This window comes from Hylobates moloch, unplaced genomic scaffold (genome assembly GCF_009828535.3).
Source record: "Hylobates moloch isolate HMO894 unplaced genomic scaffold, HMol_V3 SCAFFOLD_6, whole genome shotgun sequence".
Lineage (NCBI taxonomy): Eukaryota > Metazoa > Chordata > Mammalia > Primates > Hylobatidae > Hylobates > Hylobates moloch.
In genome coordinates this window covers 73248926-73269218 of record NW_026652281.1, presented here as the reverse complement: position 1 = coordinate 73269218, position 20293 = coordinate 73248926, and the positions used below count along the sequence as shown (strand labels likewise).

Here is a 20293-nt window from a genome sequence, read left to right as displayed (position 1 = left end):
TGGGCAACATGACAAAACCCCGTCTCTACAAAAGATAGGAAAATTACCCAGGTGTGGTGGCATGCGCCCGTACTCCTAGCTACTCAGGAGGCTGAGGTGGGAGGATCACCTGAGCCTGGGTGGTTGAGGTTGCAGAGAGCTGAAATCATGCCACTGCACTCCAGCGTGAGCAACAGAGAAAGAATCTGTCTCAAAAAAAAAAAAAAAAAAGAGGATTTTTTGTATTGTTGTTATGTGTAGACTATTTTGAGAAGTTCAAAGGTAGACACTTTAGGAAGGGAGACACTTTAGGAAGTAATATCTAACTAAAGTTTAATAATATAGTTTTTATATCACTTATTGAATTAATTGTAGCTACCTTCTATTTATTGCAAATGATATGGGTTTTTCTACTTGCAATAAATATATAGTTATTTTTTTATTTGTGATAATCATAAAATTTCTTTAAAAAATAAATGTACTATTTATTTATTTATTTATTTATTTATTTATTTATTTATTTATATTTTTTGAGACAGAGTTTCGCTCTCATTGCCCAGGCTGGAGTGCAATGGTGCTATCTTGGCTCACTGCAACCTCCATCCCCTGGGTTCAAGCGATTCTTCTGCCTTAGCCTCCTGAGTAGCTGGGATTACAGGCGTGTGCCACCACGCCCGGCTAATTTTTATATTTTTAGTAGAGACGGGGGGGTTTCACCATGTTGGTCAGGCTGGTCTCGAACTCCTGACCTCGTGATCTGCCTGCCTTGGCCTCCCAAAGTGCTGGGATTACAGGCATGAGCCCACCGTGCCCGGCCTATTTTTTTTGAGATGGGGTCTCACTCTGTCGCCCAGGCTGGAGTGCAGTGGCACGATCTCGGCTCACTGCAACCTGCACCTCCTGGGTTCAAGCAATTCTCCCTGCCTCAGCCTCCCAAGTAGCTGGGACTACAGGCGCTCGCCACAATGCCCGGCTAATTTCTATATTTTTTAGTAGAGATGGGGCTTCGCCATGTTGGCCAGGCTGGTCATGAACTCCTGACCTCAGGTGATCTGCCTGCCTCAGCCTCCCAAAGTATTGGGATTACAGGTGTGAGCCACCGTGTCTGGCCAAATGTACTAACTTTAAATGCCCAAGTCTACTTAAAGAGAAATATTAAACAGTAATATAACAGGAGTTTAGAAAATAGAGCATAAAATATCGGAGAGTACATGAAACAAGCAGTTATTAATTCTTGCCAAATGTATGAATGGATGGAAGATACGCACATCCCCACTTTACAGTTGAGGAAGCTGAGGCTGGAGTGATGAAGCCAGTTCTTCAGGGTCACACAGGTAATCAGTGATGCACATGGGACCTGAGCCCACAACTCCTGCCTCGTCGCACCGTACCATGTCCACTCCCCTTAGTGTGCTCCTGGACTGTTTCAAGAGTCATGACCCTGTGGATGGAGAATGGCCAAGGCCATTGCCCATCACTGATGTCTTTCTTCTCCATTCTCCCAGCAAATAAAAGCTCATCAGAGCCCATGAGGAAGAAAACGAAGTTTTCCTCCAGAAACAAAGAGGATTCCAGTAGGTAAGATGTCACTGTGGGCACCAGAGAAGGCAGGACAGTGGGCTGAATGGAAGAAGGATGTGGTCTCACTAAAGCCACACTCTGCTTCTTGGCTTCAGAGCATTCCCAGATAATCATATTTTTGTCCACCAATCACCTTAATCCAAAAAAAAAATTCTTTTTTGAGATGGAGTCTTGCTCTGTTGCCCAGGCTGGAGTGCAGTGGCATGATCTCAGCTCGCTGCAACCTCCACCTCCCAGGTTCAAGCGATTCTCCTGCCTCAGCCTCCTGAGTGGCTGGGATTTCAGGTGAGTGCCACCAGGCCTGGCTAATTTTTGTATTTTTAGTAGAGACGTGGTTTCACCATGTTGGCCAGGCTTTTTGAGATTATTAACAAAAATAAACCAACTGAACAAAACCATGCTAAAATGCCTATGAGGTGTTTAGCCGTTAGGGTCATTTTGAGGTATACACACATGCCATTAGATGACACAGAGGAGACAGGCTTCTATTTGCAGAACCACACTCATCAGGCTAGGGAAAGTAGGCAACACCACAGCACCTCTCCAGAGAACCAAACACCAAGGGCTGAGCTGTGTCTACTTTTCAGGATCAAGTTGGCCTTCAAGACGTCAACCTTCTCACCCATGAAGAAGGAGGTAAAGACATCTTTGACGTTCCCAGGAAGCAGACCAATGAGTCCAGAACAGCAGCTCGATGTCATGTTACAGCAGGAGATGGAAATGGAAAGTAAAGAAAAGAAGCCGTCTGAATCGGACCTGGAGGTACGTTCCTGTTGCCCCCTTTCCCTCGGTTTGCTGAGGGTTACTCTCGGCATCTCAGTGATTCTAAATTCAGAGAGAACAGCGGAATCACCTGGGAAATGTTTGAAAAACACCGGAGTCTAGACCCAAGACAGGCTACCGAAGAGGGCGCATGTTTGTGTGCTTGTGCGAGTGAGAGAGAAGGAGAGAGTGTGTGTACATGTTCTCTGCCCTAGTAAGTTATGGAAATTGATACCTTGGGTCCTTTTAGAATATAAGTTGCAAAAATGGTGGCCCATAGGGTAGGGGTGCCAGATTTTGCAAGACAAAAAAATGGGACACATAGTTAAATTCAAATTTTAGGTAATGAATAACTTTTTAGTATAAGTATATCCCAAAGCATCCCATATTTTATCTGGGATCTCTATCATAGGCTGAATTTGGCCTGTAGATGTGTTTGAAGAATGAGGCAGCTGGGCATGGTGGCTTACACCTGTAATCCCAGCACTTTGGGAGGCCGAAGCAGGTGGATCACTTGAGGTCAGGAGTTCAAAACCAGCCTGGTCAGCATGCTGAAACCCCGTCTCTACTAAAAATACAAAAAAACAAAATTAGCCAGGCATGGTGGCAGGCGCCTGTAATTTCAGCTACTCGGGAGGCTGAGGCAGGAGAATTGCTCGAACCTGGGAGGTGGAGGTTGCAGTGAGCCGAAGATTGAGCCACTGCACTCCAGCATGGGCAACAGAGAGAGACTCCATCTCAAAAAAAAAAGAATGAGGTTGCTGGGCATGGTGACTCATGCCTGTAATCCCAGAACTTTAGGAGGAGGAATGGGGAGGATCACTTGAGCCCAGGATCTCAAGACCAGCCTGGGCAACATGGGGAAACCCAATCTCTACAAAAATTAGCTGGGTATGGTGCCATGCATCTGTGGTCCCAGCTACTTGGGAGGCTGAGGTGGGAGGATCGCTTGTCCCTGGGAAGCTGAGGCTGCAGTGAGCTATGATTGTGCCACTACATTCCAGTCTGGGCAGCAGAGTGAGACCTTGTCTCAAAAAAAGGGTAAGGGGAGGGATTCACAACCCTTTCTAGGACAAGACAACCTATCCCTTGGTCCCCTTCTCTGACACCTCAGGCATCCCAGCTATGATCATGCCACTGCACTCCAGCCTGGGCAACACAGCAAGACCCTATCTCAAAAAAAAAAAAAGCATGAGGAAAGTCTCATGTAAGCTACATTTTCCAACTTCTCTTGAGAAAACGAAAATATTTGGTGCTAAGCAGTAGCTACCTCCTTTAGATCAGAAATACACTCTTCAGTTTGTCATAGTTCCCACCATTCCTTATTATTTTCTTAGGTCTAGACAACTTTCACTTATTAACATTACCTGCCTCGCTCCAGGTAGACTTCGGAGTTTCCAACCCCTGTCTCAAAAGAACAGCAAAACTTTAGAGCAAATGTCTTGTGGGTTTAGGGTGTATAATAAAATGATTAATAAAAACTCACAGTGACTATGTGCTGTTGGCAAAATTCCATGCTAAACCCTCTATAGCTACTTGACCCTACTTGAGACCCGGGTTCTATGATTATCTCTACTGTCCAGTTGTGGCAAGTGGAGTATAGACTATTTAAGTAACGTGCTAAGGGCTATAGGGTAGGAGACAAAACTAAGACTTAAAGCCGGTCTGGCTGATACCAAAGTCTCTGTTTTTTTTTTTTTGTTTTTTTTTTTGTTTTTTTATGAGAGGGAGTCTTGCTCTGTCACCCAGGCTGGAGTGCAGTGGCACGATCTCAGCTCACTGCAACCTCCGCCTCCTGGGTTTGAGAGATTCTCCTGCGTCAGCCTCCTGAGTAGCTGGGATTACAGGCTCCTGCCACCATGCCCAGCTAATTTTCGTATTTTAGTAGAGACGGGGTTTCACTATGTAGGTCAAGCTGGTCTCGAACTCCTGACCTTGAATGATCTGTCTGCCTCAGCCTCCTAAAGTGCTGGGATTACAGCATGAGCCACTGCGCCCGGACAGTCTCTGTGTTCTTAAGAGCTGTGCAGCATTTCTCAAACTTGCCTGAAGATAAGGGTCACCTGGGGTGCTTGTTAAACACCCTAACTGCCTGAGGAGGGGCCTGGGAATCTGCATTTTAGCAAGCACTTTTTACCCCCACCCTGTACCCAGGCAGTTCTTAAAATCAGAAAAGCTTTGCAATACTCCCCTGTTAGCAGCTGCTTTTACTAATGTTGGAGAGAGGCAAGAGTAGTAAAGAGGCTGGCAGCAATCTCTTTTCTCTTTTTTTTTTTTTTTTTTGAGACAGAATCTCGCTCTGTCATCCAGGTTTGAATGCAGTGGCGCAATCTTGCCTCACTGCAACCTCCACCTCCTGGGTTAAAGCAATTCTGCTGTCTCAGTCTCCCGAGTAGCTGGGATTACAGGTGTGGACCACTCCACCTGGCTAATTTTTCTATTTTTAGTAGACACAGGGTTTCACTGTGTTGGTCAGGCTGTCTCGAACTCCTGGCCTCAGGTGATCCATCCACCCACCTCGGCCTCCCAAAGTGTGGGGATTACAGGCATGAGCCACTGCGCCTGGCCAGCAACCTCTTCTGATCTGAAACTTAAAAAGAGACTTCAAGCCCTTTCCTCACACTCTGTGCTTCTCCTCTATCTGAAATTAGTCATCCCCAGAGCCACTCAGCCAGCCAGCAGCTCAGAGGCAAACCCTAAATATACAAAATTTCCTGAAGTCACTAGGTTCCACTGGCCATTTTTGTTTCATATGTGTGTTTATGTTGCTTTCGAAACTCAAAAGTCCTTGCTTGGGTAAGAAGAACTATCAGCTGGGTGCAGTGGCTCATGCCTATAATTCCAGCACTTTGGAAGGCCAAGGTGGGTGGATCACCTGAGGTCAGGAGTTTGAGACCAGCCTGGCCAACATGGTGAAACCCATCTCCACTAAAAATACAAAAATTAGCTGGGTGTGGTGGTGCATGCCTGTAATCCCAGCTAGTTGGGAGGCTGAGGCAGGAGAATTGCTTGAACCCAGGAGGCAGAGGTTGCAGTGAGCCGAGATTGCACCACTGCACTCCAGCCTGAGTGACAAAAGTGAAATTCTGTCTCAAAAAAAAAAAAAAAAAAAAGAACTATCATAGATCTTGGACTTTGGGGATATTTTTCCCCACTGACAGCTAGAAGCCACAGGATTAAAGTGTTTTGTAGGAGATCATTGCTGTTCAGAAGGATGAATGATTCGAGGCCATTTTAGGAGCTTGTCATTCCTCTACTTTTTTTTTTTTTTTTTTTTTTTTGAGACAGAAATCCAACCCTGTTTGTCTGAGCTGCCTTAGAAGGCAGAATCAGGACCAGTGAGTGAAAGCTTCAGGGGGGTGAATTCTAGCTCTGGATCAGGAAAATCTAATGTTTTTGTTTGTTTGTTTGTTTTTGAGACAGAGTCTTGCTTGGTCACCCAGGCTGGAGTGCAGTGGCACAATCTTGGCTCACTGCAACCTCCACCTCCTGGGTTCCAGCAATTTTCCTGCCTCAGCCTCCTGAGCAGATGGGACTACAGGCATGCGCCACCACGCCTGGCTAATTTTTGTATTTTTTAGTAGAGATGGGGTTTCACTATATTGGCCAGGCTGGTCTCGAACTCCTGACCTTGTAATCCGCTCACCTTTGCCTCCCAAAATGCTGGGATTACAGGTGTGAGTCACCGTTCCCAGCCTGTCGTTCCTCTTCTTAAAGCTCACCAGATATGCCACCTCCATCCCTGGACTCTGCACTCACTCCACTGTTCCTATCTGGGTGGTATTTGACAAATCCTTCCTTATACCCCACTGATATCTCTCTGGCTTTGGGTGAATCCTCTGAAGTCCTGGGGAAAATTTGCCAGTGATCTCCTTGCCATGAGTGTGAAGCGACAGGCCCAGAATGTATGGTTACAGCAGGTGAAGGGTGCGGACGAATGCTGTGTGAATGGAGTCACTTGGCAGCTGATGGGCAGGACAGTTGAGCCCATGATCCAATCATGACCATTTTCTCGCTGGTGGTTTGTTTATGGAAGAGATACTATTACTATTTGACCAATGGCATTCGCAAAGACATGATTGCCCCTGAGGAGGGTGAAGTGATGGTTCGGATTTCAAAGCTGATTTCTAACACGCTGCTGACGAGTCCCTTCCTGGAGCCCCTGATGGTGGTCCTCGTGCAGGAGAAGGAGAATGACTATTACAGTAGCCTCATGAAAAGCATCGGTAAGGCTGGTGGGCATAAAGGGGGCTGGGGAGCTTCTATGTAGAGGGCACCTTCTTTTTTATTTTTGTTTTTGTAGAGACGAGGTCTTGCTTTGTTGCTCAGGCTGGTCTGGAACTCCTGGGCTCAAGTAATCCTCCCTCCTTAGCCTCCCAAAGTGCTAGGATTACAGGCATGAGGCACCGTGCCTGGCCTGGAAGTCACCTTCTTTCTTCTCACTTTGTCATTTGCCACCCTGATTCCACTGGAAATACCCAAAACATCAACTGTTAATTCAAATTCCCCCATCCCCCTACCATCACTGATGTCTACGCCAGCACTTCATACATTCACGTGCATCCCCGTAACCTGCAGATCTTATTAAAATGCAGATTCTGATTCAGTAGATCTGAACCTGGGGCCTGAGATTCTACATTTGTAAAGTTTAAAACAATTTTTTTTAATTTTTATTTAGCGACAGGGTCTCCCTATGTTGCCCAGGCTTGTCTTGAACATTCTGGACTCAAGAGATCCTCCTGCCTCGGCCTCCCAAAGTGCTGGGATTATAGGCATGAGCCATCACACCTGGCTGAGATTCTACACTTCTTCTTCTTCTTCTTTTTTTTTTTTTGAGACAGTTTCACTCTGTTGCCCAGGCTGAAGTGCAGTGGTGTGATCTTGGCTCACTGCAACTGCAGAGGTTGGTCAGGATTTCGAGACCAACCTGGGCGGACCCCTGGGTTCAAGTGATTCTCCTGCCTCAGCCTCCTGAGTAGCTGGGATTACAGGCACGCCCCACCATTCCCAGCTAATTTTTGTATTTTTAGTAGAGATGAGCTTTTGCTATGTTGGCCAGGCTGGTCTCGAATTCATAACCTCAAGTGATCTGCCTGCCTCAGCCTCCCAAAGTGCTGGGATCACAGGTGTGAGCCACCGCACCTGGCCTGCTACTTGTTCTTTATGACCCAGCACAAATGTTACTTCCTTTATGAAGCTTCCTACCAATCTTTCTTAGTATGTAAAACACGTGGTCTCCAAATTTCTATTTGTAAATATAATGGATGATATCATCCATGGTGGGTTTTTTTGTGTGTACATCTATTTTTGTGAGAAATCAATCAGTGACTAATGAGGTATCAGCAAATCCTATTTCATTGTCATGCCTGATACTAGACATCCTACCAGGGCTCAACCCCAGATTCTAAGTGCTCCACACCGTGAAGTCACACTCCTCCTTCCTGTAAAATATCCTCAGAAAGAAAACAAACACCAAGAGTGAACCTTCCCCGGTTGAGTTATACCCAGGGGATTACCCATGACCTTGCAAATGGACAGAGGCTCATTTACATTCTAAGAGTTGAAGCTAAGGCCAGGTGTGCTAGCTCACACCTGTAATCCCAGCACTTTGGGAGGCTGAGGCGGGTGGATCACCTGAGGTCAGAATTTCAAGACCAACCTGGCCAATATGGCAAAACCCTGTTTCTACTGAAAATACAAAAAGTTGGGCAGGTGTGGTGGCAGGCACCTGTAATCCCAGCTACTCGGGAGGCTGAGGCAGGAGAATGGCTTGAAACCAGGAGGCGGAGGTGGAGGTTGCAGTGAGCTGGGATTGAACCACTGCAATCCAGGCTAGGCAACAGAGCAAGACTCCATCTGAAAAAAAAAAAAAAGAGTTGATGCTAAGGCCAGGCATAGTAACTCATGCCTGTAATCCCAGCACTTTGGGAGGCTGAGGTGGTAGGATCACTTGAGCCCAGGAGTTTGAGACCAGCCTTGCCAACATAGTGAAACCCCGTCTCTATATTAAAAACAAAACAAAAAAAAAGTGAGTTGAAGCTAAGAGCACAACCCTTAGAGCTTAATAATGAGGTGTTTGCCCTTTCCGGTTGTAGTTGATTACATCCTCATGGACCCAATGGAGAGAAAACGGCTCTTTATTGAGAGCATCCCCCGCTTGTTTCCTCAAAGAGTGATCCGGGCCCCTGTGCCCTGGCACAGTGTCTACAGGAGCGCCAAGAAGTGGAACGAGGAGCATCTGCACATGGTGAACCCCATGATGCTCAGGCTGAAAGAACTGTGGTTTGCAGAGTAAGAAGTCCCTCCCTTTTTTTTTCATTCCCTTTCTTTATCGCATCCACGCATAAGCAAGCCTATTCTGCTGTGCACAGTGGGGGTAGCCCTGACAGTGCAGAGAAATGAAAGAAAATCTAGGCCAAATACGCGTGTGAATTATAAGTGACACCTTTCCTTGCAGGCTTACGTGGCCCTCCTTTGTGTCCCCAGGGCACCTCGTGCCTGTCTCTAAGCACTGGAATATCCTGCTTAGTTGCACAGACTTGGAGCCAGCCTGCTCAGGTCTAACTCCTAGCTTTGCTGCTTCACAGGCATATATGTGGTCGCATCACTTTTCTGTGCCTTGTTTTCTTTATCTCTAAATTTGCGATAATGTTAATAAGAGTTTCCACTTCATGGGGTTGATAAAAGGAATAAATAACTTACTACATCTAAAGCACTTAAAACCGTATCTAATATAACTTAAACACCAGTAATTGTTAATTTGGCATTACCTCCATTACAACATCGCCCTCAGTTTCTGTTTTTGTTTTTGAGACAGTTTTGCTCTTGTTACCCAGGCTGGAGTGCGATGGCGCGATCTTGGCTCACTGCAGCCTCCGCCTCCCGGGTTCAAGCAATTCTCCTGCCTCAACCTCCCGAGTAGCTGGGATTACAGGCATGCGCCACCATGCCTGGCTAATTTTGTATTTTTAGTAGAGACGGGGTTTCTCCATGTTGGTCAGGCTGGTCTCGAACTCTTGATCTCAGGTGATCTGCCAGCCTCGGCCTCCCAAAGTGCTGGGATTAGAGGCATGGGCCATCGTGCCCAGCTCACCCTTGGTTATAATAGAACATTTACTTATTTGTCTCCCTTTAGCCTATGAAATGTGTGAATGTGTGCGGGCTTGGGTTTTATTCCTTTTTTTTTTTTTTTTTTTTTTTTGAGATGAATCTCACCTTGTCACCCAGGCTGGAGTACAGTGGCGTAATCTCGGTTCACTGCAGCCTCCTCCTCCCAGGCTCAAGCAATCCTCCCACCTCAGTCTCCCAAGTTAGCTGAGTAGTTGGGACCACAGACCCATACCACCACACCCAGCTAATTTTTTGTATTTTTTGATAGAGACGGGGTTTCACCATGTTGCCCAGGCTGGTCTCGAACTCCTAAGCTCAAGCAATCCACCCACATCGGCACCCCAAAGTTCTGGGATTACAAGTGTAAGCCACCACGCCCGGACAGTCTTATTCCTTTGTGTAACTCAGTGCCAGTACAGGGCTGGCAAGCAGTGATCTCTCAGGTATATTTATCAATACATAAATTGGCGAAACTCCGTCTCAAAAAAAAAAAAAAATTGTAGGAGTCCAGATGAGACAGAAGCCACCTTTTTTCACTCTTTCATTAAAAAAAAAGTGAGATATCCACATTCCGTAAAATTCACCCTTTGAAAGTACACAATGCAATAGTTTTTAATATATTCACAAGTTTGTTTAATCCTCACCACTGTCTAATTCAAGAATATTATCATTACCCCAAAAAGAAACCCATTAGCAGTCACTCCCCATTCTCACCTTCCCCCATTTCCTCCCAACCACTAAGCGATTTTCTGTCTCTATGGATTTGCTTATTCTGGACATTTTATAGAAATGGAATCATGCAATATATGATCTTTTGTGTCTGGTGTCTTTCAATGAACAATATTTTCAGTCTTCATCCACACTGAAGCTTGTATCAGTAGTGAGTGCTTCCTTTTTATGGCTGCATACTAATCCATTGGATGGCTGTCCCACATTTGTTTTATCTGTGCATCAATTGCAGTGAGCCTGGAGGTGGAAGACTGTGGTTTTTTTAGTGAGCCCTTCAAGAAGGTACAAATCCTGGTGAAAGAATGAAGACACCAGAGTTCACTGAAAGGCTAGGCTAATGAAATAATGAGCTGCCCCCATCTGAGTTTTGTATTAGAAAAATTAGAGGCAGATATTCTTACTTAGCTTTGATTGGCCGAACTTATTAGTAGCTCATGTATTTTGCTTTGGAAGGATCTCTAGCTTTGAACGTGTTCAGTCTTAAGGGAGACCTGTGGCTTGAAGAACCTACTTGTTTTTCAAATCCTTAGTTTTGCTTGTATTTTAAAAACGAATTGAGGCGGTGAAGTCAACGTAGGACAGAGCCCACCAGTGAAAAGAAATAGCTGTATTCTCTTCTTTGAACTGAATTCAATTTTCTAAAGCATTGGAGGTGCCAGTCAGCAGTCAGGGCATTGAGAAAAAAGAAGTAATTTTCTAACTAAGTGGAACCATATAAAGTAATACCTTATAGAATGGGATCTGAATTCTGGTTGTTGTTCTGTTACTAATTAACAGTATAATTTGAGAGAAATTAATCCCTCTATGACTCTCATCTTTTCTTTCTTTCTCTCCTTTTCTTTTTTTCTTTATTTTTTTTATTTTTTATTTTTTTTGAGATGGAGTTTCGCTCTTGTTGCCCAGGCTAGAGTGCAATGGCACGATCTTGGCTCACTGCAACCTCCGCCTCCGAGGTTCAAGCAATTCTCCTGCCTCAGCCTCCCTAGTAGCTGGATTACAGGCATGTGCCATCATGCCCAGCTAAAGTTTTTTGTATTTTTAGTAGAGATGGGGTTTCTCCATGTTGGTCAGGCTGGTCTCGAACTCCCGACCTCAGGTCATCCAGCTGCCTTGGCCTCCCAAAGTGCTGGGATTACAGGCATGAGCCACCACGCCCGGCCAGCCGGCCTGCCTGCCTGCCTGCCTGCCTGCCTGCCTGCCTTCTTTCCTTCCTTCCTTCCTTCCTTCCTTCCTTCCTTCCTTCCTTCCTTCCTTTCTCTTTGGCCCTGTTTGTTTGTCTGTCTGTCCTTCCTTCTTTCCTTCCTAACTTCCTTCCTTCCTGCCTTCCTGCCTTCTTGCCTTCTTGCCTTCCTGCCTTCCTTTCTCTGTGACCCTGTTTCTTGCTTGCTTGCTTGCTTGCTTTCTTGTTTTAGACAAGGTCTTGCTCTGTCACCCAGGGTGCAGTGCAGTGGCATGATTAGAGTTCACTGCAGCATCAAACTCCTGGGATCTCTCCTCAGCCTCCCAAGTTGCTGGGACTATAGGTGCATGCCACCATGTCTGACTAATTTTTGCATTTTTTGTAGAAACAGGGCCTCTCTATGTTGCTTAGGCTGGTCTTGAACTCCTGGCTTTAAGAATTCCTCCTTGCCGGGCGCAGTGGCTCACGCTTGTAATCCCAGCACTTTGGGAGGCCGAGGCGGGCGGATCACGAGGTCAGGAGATCGAGACCACGGTGAAACCCCGTCTCTACTAAAAATACAAAAAATTAGCCGGGCGTGGTGGCGGGCGCCTGTAGTCCCAGCTACTCGGAGAGGCTGAGGCAGGAGAATGGCGTGAACCTGGGAGGCGGAGCTTGCAGTGAGCCGAGATTGCGCCACTGCACTCCAGCCTGGGCGACAGAGCGAGACTCTGTCTCAAAAAAAAAAAAAAAAAAAAAAAAAAGAATTCCTCCTGCCTCAGCCTCCCAAAGTGTTGGGATTACAGGCGTGAGCCACCACCTAATCTGACCCTGTGTTCTACATGCAAATGGGAATCATAATAACAATACCTACCTCATGGAGTGCTTAGAGTGTGCTTAGAAAGTGCTTAGACTACTGCTTGGCACACAGTAATTGCTCAACAAATTAAGGTATTGCTTTAAGTACAAGCGTGTTTATGAGCTAAAAAAATAAATTAACATAGAAACTAGTGAGGAAGTCAGTCTTAAAGCTGGATGAATAGCCAGAAACTTCATAAAGAAGTTCCGAAGATAATAATCACATGTACATGAGTTTAAATTGATCTTGTAGCAAAGACTGCAAATTGTGGAGCCTGTAGCTTCACTGAGAAGAAAGGCCTTTTACCACTTGCTTTTCATGGTTCCCTGAGGAAGATTATGCCAGCAACAGAAGCACCAAAGTGAACTGAAATCATTTAGAAGAATTTTATCAACTGAACCAAAAAAATCAGCAATGAGAGCCTGGGCATGGTGGCTCATGCCTGTAATCCCAGCACCTTGGGAGGCTGAAGTGGGTGGATCACCTGAGGTCAGGAGTTGGACACCAGCCTGACCAACATGATGAAACCCTGTCTCTACTAAAAATACAAAAATTAGCCAGGCGTGCTGGTGCGTGCCTGTAGTCACAGCTACTTGGGAGGCTGAGGCAGGAGAATTGCTTGAACCTCAGAAGTTGAGGCTGCAGTGAGCCAAGATCGCCACTGCACTCCGGCCTGGGTGACAGAGTGAGACCCTGTCGCAAGAAACAAAAAATAAAAAAGTGGAGGGCTTGATGAGAGCTTTTTATTAGTTTCCGCTCTTCCTTATCCAGCTGCTCTATCCTACCGATATACTCTGGACAACTCTAGCATCAATAGTTCTAGGAGGTGTCACTCAAGCATAAGATAGAAAATAAATATATATTAGATCCAAAGGCTCTTCTGTCTCTTGGCTTCCAAACTGTGAGTTCATTTTTTTTTCAATTATTTAGTCATTCATTCATTCATTCATTCATTCATTTAACAAATAGGTGCCAAGTCCTGGTTATGTGCTAAGCATTGTTTTAGTGTAGTAGAGAACAGAAGTGAGTTCATTTTTCTAGGGGGAAAACAGACAATAAATATATTAGGTAAATAAATTACATAATATGTTAGAAGGTGATGGGTACTATGAAAAGAAAAATTAGCCAGAGTAATGGGGATAGGGAGTGTGGTTTGTGTGGGGCTGGGTTGGGGCTGCTTGCCCATAAAACACTTGTTTGAATCTAACAAATCTCCCCGCCACCCCTGTTCCGCTAATGGGATAGATGCAGCCTAACACCAGGGTGCATTTGTTTTTGTTTTTGAGACAGAACCTTGCTCTGTTGCCCAGGCTGGAGTGCAGTGGTGCGGTCTCGGCTCACTGCAACCTCTGCCTCCCAGGTTCAAGCAATTCTCCTGCCTCAGCCTCCTGAGTAGCTGGGATTACAGACATCTGCAACCAACTCCGGCTAATTTTTTTTTTTTTAGTAGAGATGGGGTTTCACCATGTTGGCCAGGCTAGTCTCTTAACTCCTGACCTCAAGTGATCCACCCACCTTGGCCTCCCAAAGTGCTGGGATTACAGGCGTGAGCCACCGCACCCAGCCCCAGGGTACATTTCTTGACAAGCAGAGCACTCACCCATTCTGGCCCTTTGGAGGGGGCAGAGCCTGCACAACCACACACCCAGCCATGGGTAGCCTTTACTGTGAAGGTGACATTTGAGCCAAGGCTGGAAGGTGAAGAGGTCAGCTCCGTAGAAGTCGAGGGGATGAGTACTGGAGGCAGTGGGAACAGCTTGTGCACAGGACCCAAGCGGCAGCAGGTGGGCGCGTCCTGGAAACAGTATGAGGTGAGCGTGCCTGGAACACTGTGAGTCAGGGAGGCGGGTAGGAGAGGAGATGGGGCAGGGGGGAGGTGACAGGCAGGACAGGAGCAAGAGAGATGGCACAGGGTGCAGAGCACCTAGTGGGCCCCAGTCACTAGGCACGCTTTTACTCTGAAATGGGAAGTCATTGGAGGGTTTGGAGCAGATAGAATCTGACTTAGGTGTTAAAAGGATACCCCTCGTAGTGGAGAAAACTCTCATTTCTTCTCACTGGTTGGCCTTTCTTCACCCTCACAGTGACAGGAGTTAGAGGGCTTAAAGAGGCTTTTTTGGCTCCATAAGCTTTTTTTTTTTTTTTTTTTCTTTTTAGAGACAGGGTGTTGCTCTGTCACCCAGGCTGGAGTGCAGTGATGCAATCAGGGCTCACTGTAGCCTTGACCTCCTGGGTTCAAGCGATCCTCCTGCCTCAGCCTCCTAAGTAGCTGGGATTACAGGTGTGCACCACCATACCTGGCACGTCTATTTTTTTTTTTTTTTTTAGACAAGTCTCGCTCTGTCCCCCAGGCTGGAGTGCAGTGGCGTGATCTCGGCTCACTGCAAGCTCCACCTCCCAGGTTCAAGCAATTCTCTGCCTCAGCCTCCCAGGTGGTTGGGATTACAGGCACCCGCCACCACGCCCAGCTAATTTTTTTGTATTTTTAGTAGAGACGGGGTTTCAGCATCTTGGCAGGCTGGTCTTGAACTCCTGGTGATCCACCCGCCTCAGCCTCCCAAAGTGCTGGGATTACAGGCGTGAGCCACCACGCCCGGCCTTTTGTTTTGTTTTGTTTTGGAGAGATGATGTTTCACTATATTGCCAGGCTGGTCTTGAACTCCTGAGCTCAAAGCCATCCTCCCTCCTTAGCCTCCAAAGTGCTGGGATCCATAAACTCTTTGTTTTAAATCAAAGCATTCCTCAAAGTTACCTTCAAGAGCTCACCCAGAGGCTTGGGTGAATCCCATTTGATGATGAAGATGCTCTGCTTGGTCCTGGCCTCTGGGTCTTCACTGTTGTAAAGAACATTGATTCGTCCATTTGATACCCAAGTTCTCAGCCAGCTGAGTCTCCAGCTGGTGCCACAGCCCCGCTCTTCGATGGGTTATGCAGAGTGAGGCACATCTAAGGCTCGGGAGCACTCTTGGGTCACCTCATTTGTCCCCTCCCTGCAAGCGTTCTTTAGGACTTAGCTCCTCCCTCCTCAGCCTCCCATATCCTCCTCAGGATCTTTCCATATCCTGGAATTAATTTGATTCTGCTTAGCTTTCCTCTCATTGAGAAACGTGAATACACACCCTTGGAACCTGTCCTGTGGGATTTGTTATTAAGCGTTCTTTAGCTTAGGAAATTTCTCCCTCTCTTTTGGCAGATTCAGAGACCTCAGGTTTGTTCGAACGGCAGAAATACTAGCGGGAAAATTGCCTCTGCAGCCTCAGGAATTTTGGGATGTGATCCAGAAACACTGCCTGGAGGCGCACCAGACTCTTCTCAACAAGTCAGTATCTGCCCTCCGAGTGGGGCTGCACCACAGTATCTTAAAGAGTGAAAACCCACTGAAATGAAGCTGGTACTCAGCCTGCGGGTCGTCCCACTGGCATCCTTTCATGTCTTTTTTTTTTTTTTTTTTTTTGAGACAGTCTCTTTCTGTCGCTCAGGCTGGAGTGTAGTGGTGTGATCTCAGCTCACTGCAACCTCTGCCTCCCAGGTTCAAGAGATTCTCCTGCCTCAGTGCCCCCAGTAGCTGGGACTACAGGTGCGTGCCACCACACCCGGCTAATTTTTTTTGTATTATTAGTAGAGACAGGGTTTCACTGTGTTAGCCAAGCTGGTCTCAATCTCCTGACCTTGTGATCTGCCCACCTCAGCCTCCCAAAATGCTGGGATTACAGGCATGAGCCACCACGCCTGGCCTCATGTCCTCTTTTCTTCATGTCCAGCTGCTTTCTGCCCCATGCCTAGTCTCCCTCTGCCTTCTTGAAACTCCCCCATCACCATTCCTTGGGAGGCTGTCACCCCCATTTCCTCCTCCTGGAATCCTTTAGACCAGCGGTCCCCACCCATTTTGACAACAGGGACTGGTTTTGTGGAAGACAGTTTTTCCACAGACTGGGGTAGTGGGGTGGTTTCGGGATGATTCAAGCACACGGCATTTACTGTGCACCTTATTTTTATGATTACATTGTAATATATAATGAAATAATTCTACAACTCACCGTAATGTAGAAGCAGAGGGAGCCCTGAGCTTGTTTTCCTGCAACTAGATGGTCCCATCTGAAGGTGATGGGAGACAGTGACAGATCATCAGGCATTAGATTCTCCTAAGGAGTGTGCAACCTAGATCCCTCGCATGTGTAGTTCACAGTAGGGTTCACGCTTCTGTGGGAATCTAATGCCACTGCTGATCTGAGAGGAGGCAGAGCTCAGACAGTAACGAAAGCCATGGGGAGTGGCTGTAAATACAGATGAAGCTTGGCTCGCCCACCTGCTGCTCACCTCCTGCTGTGCAGCCTGGTACCTACAACCAGTCCATGGCCCAGGGGGTGGGGACCCCTGCTTTATACCTTGCTGTGTTACAGGGGAATGCATTCGAATGACTTATATTCAGATAGTCCAGATAAATGGCCTCAAGATTTCAAGGCAAAAGGGTTTCATACATTTACACAATTCCTTTTTCCTTTGCAAATGCCTGCAAGACTACCTCCACAGCCAGAGAAATTCCCTTGTGTAAAACAGTGATAATAATACCTGCAGATGGGTTTTCTGTTAGCAGAGAAAATGTAGATGCAATCATTGGCACATAATAGCTGCTCAATAAATCTCATGCCTCTGACTACAACCAGTAGTGGTGCTTCTCTGATTGCTAGAGTAGTACCTTTTTAGCAATCAGAGAAAAGATGCGATAGGATGAAAAGGCCAGTGGTTTCCACCGGGAATTAGAAACTGGGGAATATGGGAGGAAAAAAACAATGAAGCATCTATTTCTTTTTGTTTGTTGTTGTTTGTTTATTTGTTTGTTTGAGACAGAATTTCACTCACTCTGTCACTCAAGTTGGAGTATAGTGGCACAATCTCAGCTCACTGCAACCTCCCATCTCCCAGGTTCAAGTGATTCTCCTGCCTCAGCCTCCCAAGTAGCTGGGACTACAGGTGTATGTCACCATGCAATATGCCCAGCTAATTTTTGTTTGTTTGTTTGTTTGTTTTTGTAGAGACGGGGCTTTGCCATATTGGCCAGGCCGGTCTCTAACTCCTGGCCTCAAGTGATCTGCCCACTTCGGCCTCCCAAATTGCTGGGATTACAGGCACGAGCCACCACAATTGGCTATTTCTTCTTTTGGTTTTCTGATTTCTACCATCAACTTCTGAGCAGCCAGGGTCACACTGGAGTTTCTCCTTTCATGTTTTCTTTCTTTGCTCCTCGTTCTCTCTTTCCCCCTAAGAAGTTTGAATCAGAGGCCAGGCATCTGCTAGAGAGAGAGAAGTTGGACAGAACATTCTAGTTCCTTATGCCCCTTTACCCCAATCTCTGATTATAGTGAAGCAACTGTAGACTCTTTCAGCAGGACGTGCCACCAATATCCCCTTTCCATTTGGGTATTCTCAATGGAAGAATAATCTCTTAATTCAAATCTTACTACTTTCTTCCCAAGAAAGAGGCATGGCAGGTAAGGTGGCGGGAAATTGAAGGTACTGATTTGCAAGGCTGCTTGGTGGGACATGAGCCCATCTGCCTCATCACTGAGCTCAGGGGGCATGGCAAGAGGGTTCCTCGGAGCCCAGAAGAGCTTCTCATATGGACACCCTTCTGTCTTTACAGGTGGATCCCCACCTGCGCCCAGCTTTTTACCTCACAGAAGGAGCACTGGATTCATTTTGCTCCCAAGAGCAACTATGACTCCTGTCGAAACATTGAGGAATATTTTGCTTCCGTGGCATCGTTCATGTCGCTGCAGCTCAGGGAGCTGGTCATTAAGTCGCTTGAGGACCTCGTTTCCCTTTTCATGATACACAAAGTATGTCAGGGACCTGCACTTGGACCTTTTGAGGGGAATAATCTGGTTACCTGGTTAGAGCCAGGATTCTGTCATGTATGTCCTCAGCTTGAGCCAGGGCACAAAGTGAAATGCTTGACTTGCACCCACATCAGGCAGTTGTTAGTTTATAAAAATGCCTTCTTTTAGCTGGAAGAAGGATATTGAATATTCCCAACACACACACACACACAAATGGTAAATGTGGCCGGGCGCATTACAGGCCATGCCTGTAATCTCAGCACTTTGGGAGGCCAAGGCGGGCAGATCACCTGATGTCAGGAGTTCAAGACCAGCCTGGCCAACATGGTGAAACCCTGTCTCTATTAAAAATACAAAAATTTGCCTGGTATGGTGGCAGATGCCTGTAGTCCCAACTACTCGGGAGGCTGAGGCAGGAGAATTGCTTGCACCCAGGAGGTGGAGGTTGCAGTGAGCCCAGATCACACCATTGCTCTCCAGCCTGGGTGACAAGAGTGAAACTCTGTCTCAAAAAGAAAAAAAAAAAAGTAAATGTTTGAGATGATGGATGTGCTAATTACCATGATCTGATCACTATAATTATATGTATCCCGTAAATATGTACAATTAATAGGTATCAATTTTTTAATTTTTACGGGACATATAAAACCATAAATAAAATCTTAAAAAGTCTAGTCCAGCTGTGGATTGGAATAATTTTAAAAATAATTTCCTTAAATACATGGCAAACTTTCTTGAAATAATAACTCAGTATTAAGTTGGTAAAAATGCACAGAAGTAGAGAAGTTGTTAAGAAAATTTAAAGAAAAATTGCATAAAATGAAAGACATGTCTTACAGTTTGGGGAGAAGAAATCATTTTTTCATCCTCTCTGTTACAAGGAAGGGGTTGGAAAAGGTTTGTTTTCAATCTTTGGCTTGATATTGAGGGAGTATGTTTCATTGCAGATATGGGTTTTCGTTCTTTGGTCTTGGCAAGGGACACCTCTAAAGACAAAAGGCTTTGTTGACTTAATTAAGAACTTCTTTCATGAAACAGTTTTAGTGAAGTCGAAATGAAAACTAAAAACACTGGCCAGGCACGGTGGCTCATGCCTATAATCCCAGCACTTTGGAAGTCCGCACTAAAAATACAAAAATTAGCCGGGTGTGGTGGTGCGTGCCTGTAGTCCCAGCTACTCAGGAGACTGAGGCATGAGACTCACTTGAACCCGGGAGGCAGAGGTTGCAGTGAGCCGAGATCACGCCACTGCACTCCAGCCTGGGTGACAGAGCGAGACTCTGTCTAAAAAAAAAAAAGAGAGAAAACTGAAAACACTAAGTCCTAGTTCTCAAAGAACCATAGCATTCCCTGAATTTGGATAGCCTAAAAATCGATGAATATTCTTTTGAATTTTATGCCATGTGCACATTTTACCTTAAAAAAGTAATAAAAATTAAAAATTACCTGGTTATAAAAGGTTGTTTTCCAAATAAAATAGTAAAGATGAACAATTGGCCTTTTGCTCAAAAATATAGAAACCAATGGTGCTGAATTGCAATGTTAGCTCTCTAAAGAGGACCAATCTATAAATGTCATTGTGATTGTCTACTTTGCTAAGCAGAAGAAACCCAGGAGTGGAAGCCCATCTCCCTCTAAAATTCCACACAAAGGGAAATGTAAAATCTTCCTATGTCTGGAAAAAAGGCGGGAATTTACAGGTATTTCATATACAGTAGGTATTCACCAAATATCATCAGTCATCTTTAAGTGGATCTAGAAGTCTCTGTGTAAGAAGTACATTACAGCTGCCTTATGACAATTCCATCAGGCGCTGTAGTTTATGAGGGTATCCTGGGTTAGAGCTTTTGTAGGGAATTGGAAATAGCTCTATGTCAGTATTTCTGTTGTAGCAAGGTTGACATTTTGAGTGTCTAAAATAAACTATATGCTCATTAGCAACTCCATTTGGGGTTATACAGATTATGATTAATACTTTTGGACTGAATCAATAAGTTTTTATGGAGCACCTGTTAGGTACTATATGCTGTCTCAGGTATTTTGGAGGAGAGAGATGATGAGACATAGATCCTGCCTCAACTTTAGAGTAGAGAAGTTGAGATATGCATATAAATTCCAACCACAGCCAGGCGCGGTGGCTCACGCTTGTAATCCCAGCACTTTGGGAGGCCAAGGCGGGCAGATCACGAGGTCAGGAGATCGAGACCACGGTGAAACCCTGTCTCTACTAAAAATACAAAAAAAAAAAATTAGCCGGGCGTGGTGGCGGGCACCTGT

At 45.8% G+C, this 20293-nt stretch overlaps 1 protein-coding gene across 1 annotated transcript in view; it reads left to right on the top strand.

Moving 5' to 3' along the window:
* Window positions 1-20293, top strand: part of DNAH3 (dynein axonemal heavy chain 3) — a 223910-nt gene that overhangs the window by 16850 nt on the left and 186767 nt on the right. The window contains exons 4-9 of the mRNA XM_058440807.1: window positions 1485-1557; window positions 2148-2322; window positions 6359-6548; window positions 8418-8613; window positions 15373-15498; window positions 17821-18016. Of these exons, the coding sequence (XP_058296790.1) occupies window positions 1485-1557; window positions 2148-2322; window positions 6359-6548; window positions 8418-8613; window positions 15373-15498; window positions 17821-18016 (956 nt within the window). The remainder of the gene's footprint in view (window positions 1-1484; window positions 1558-2147; window positions 2323-6358; window positions 6549-8417; window positions 8614-15372; window positions 15499-17820; window positions 18017-20293) is intronic.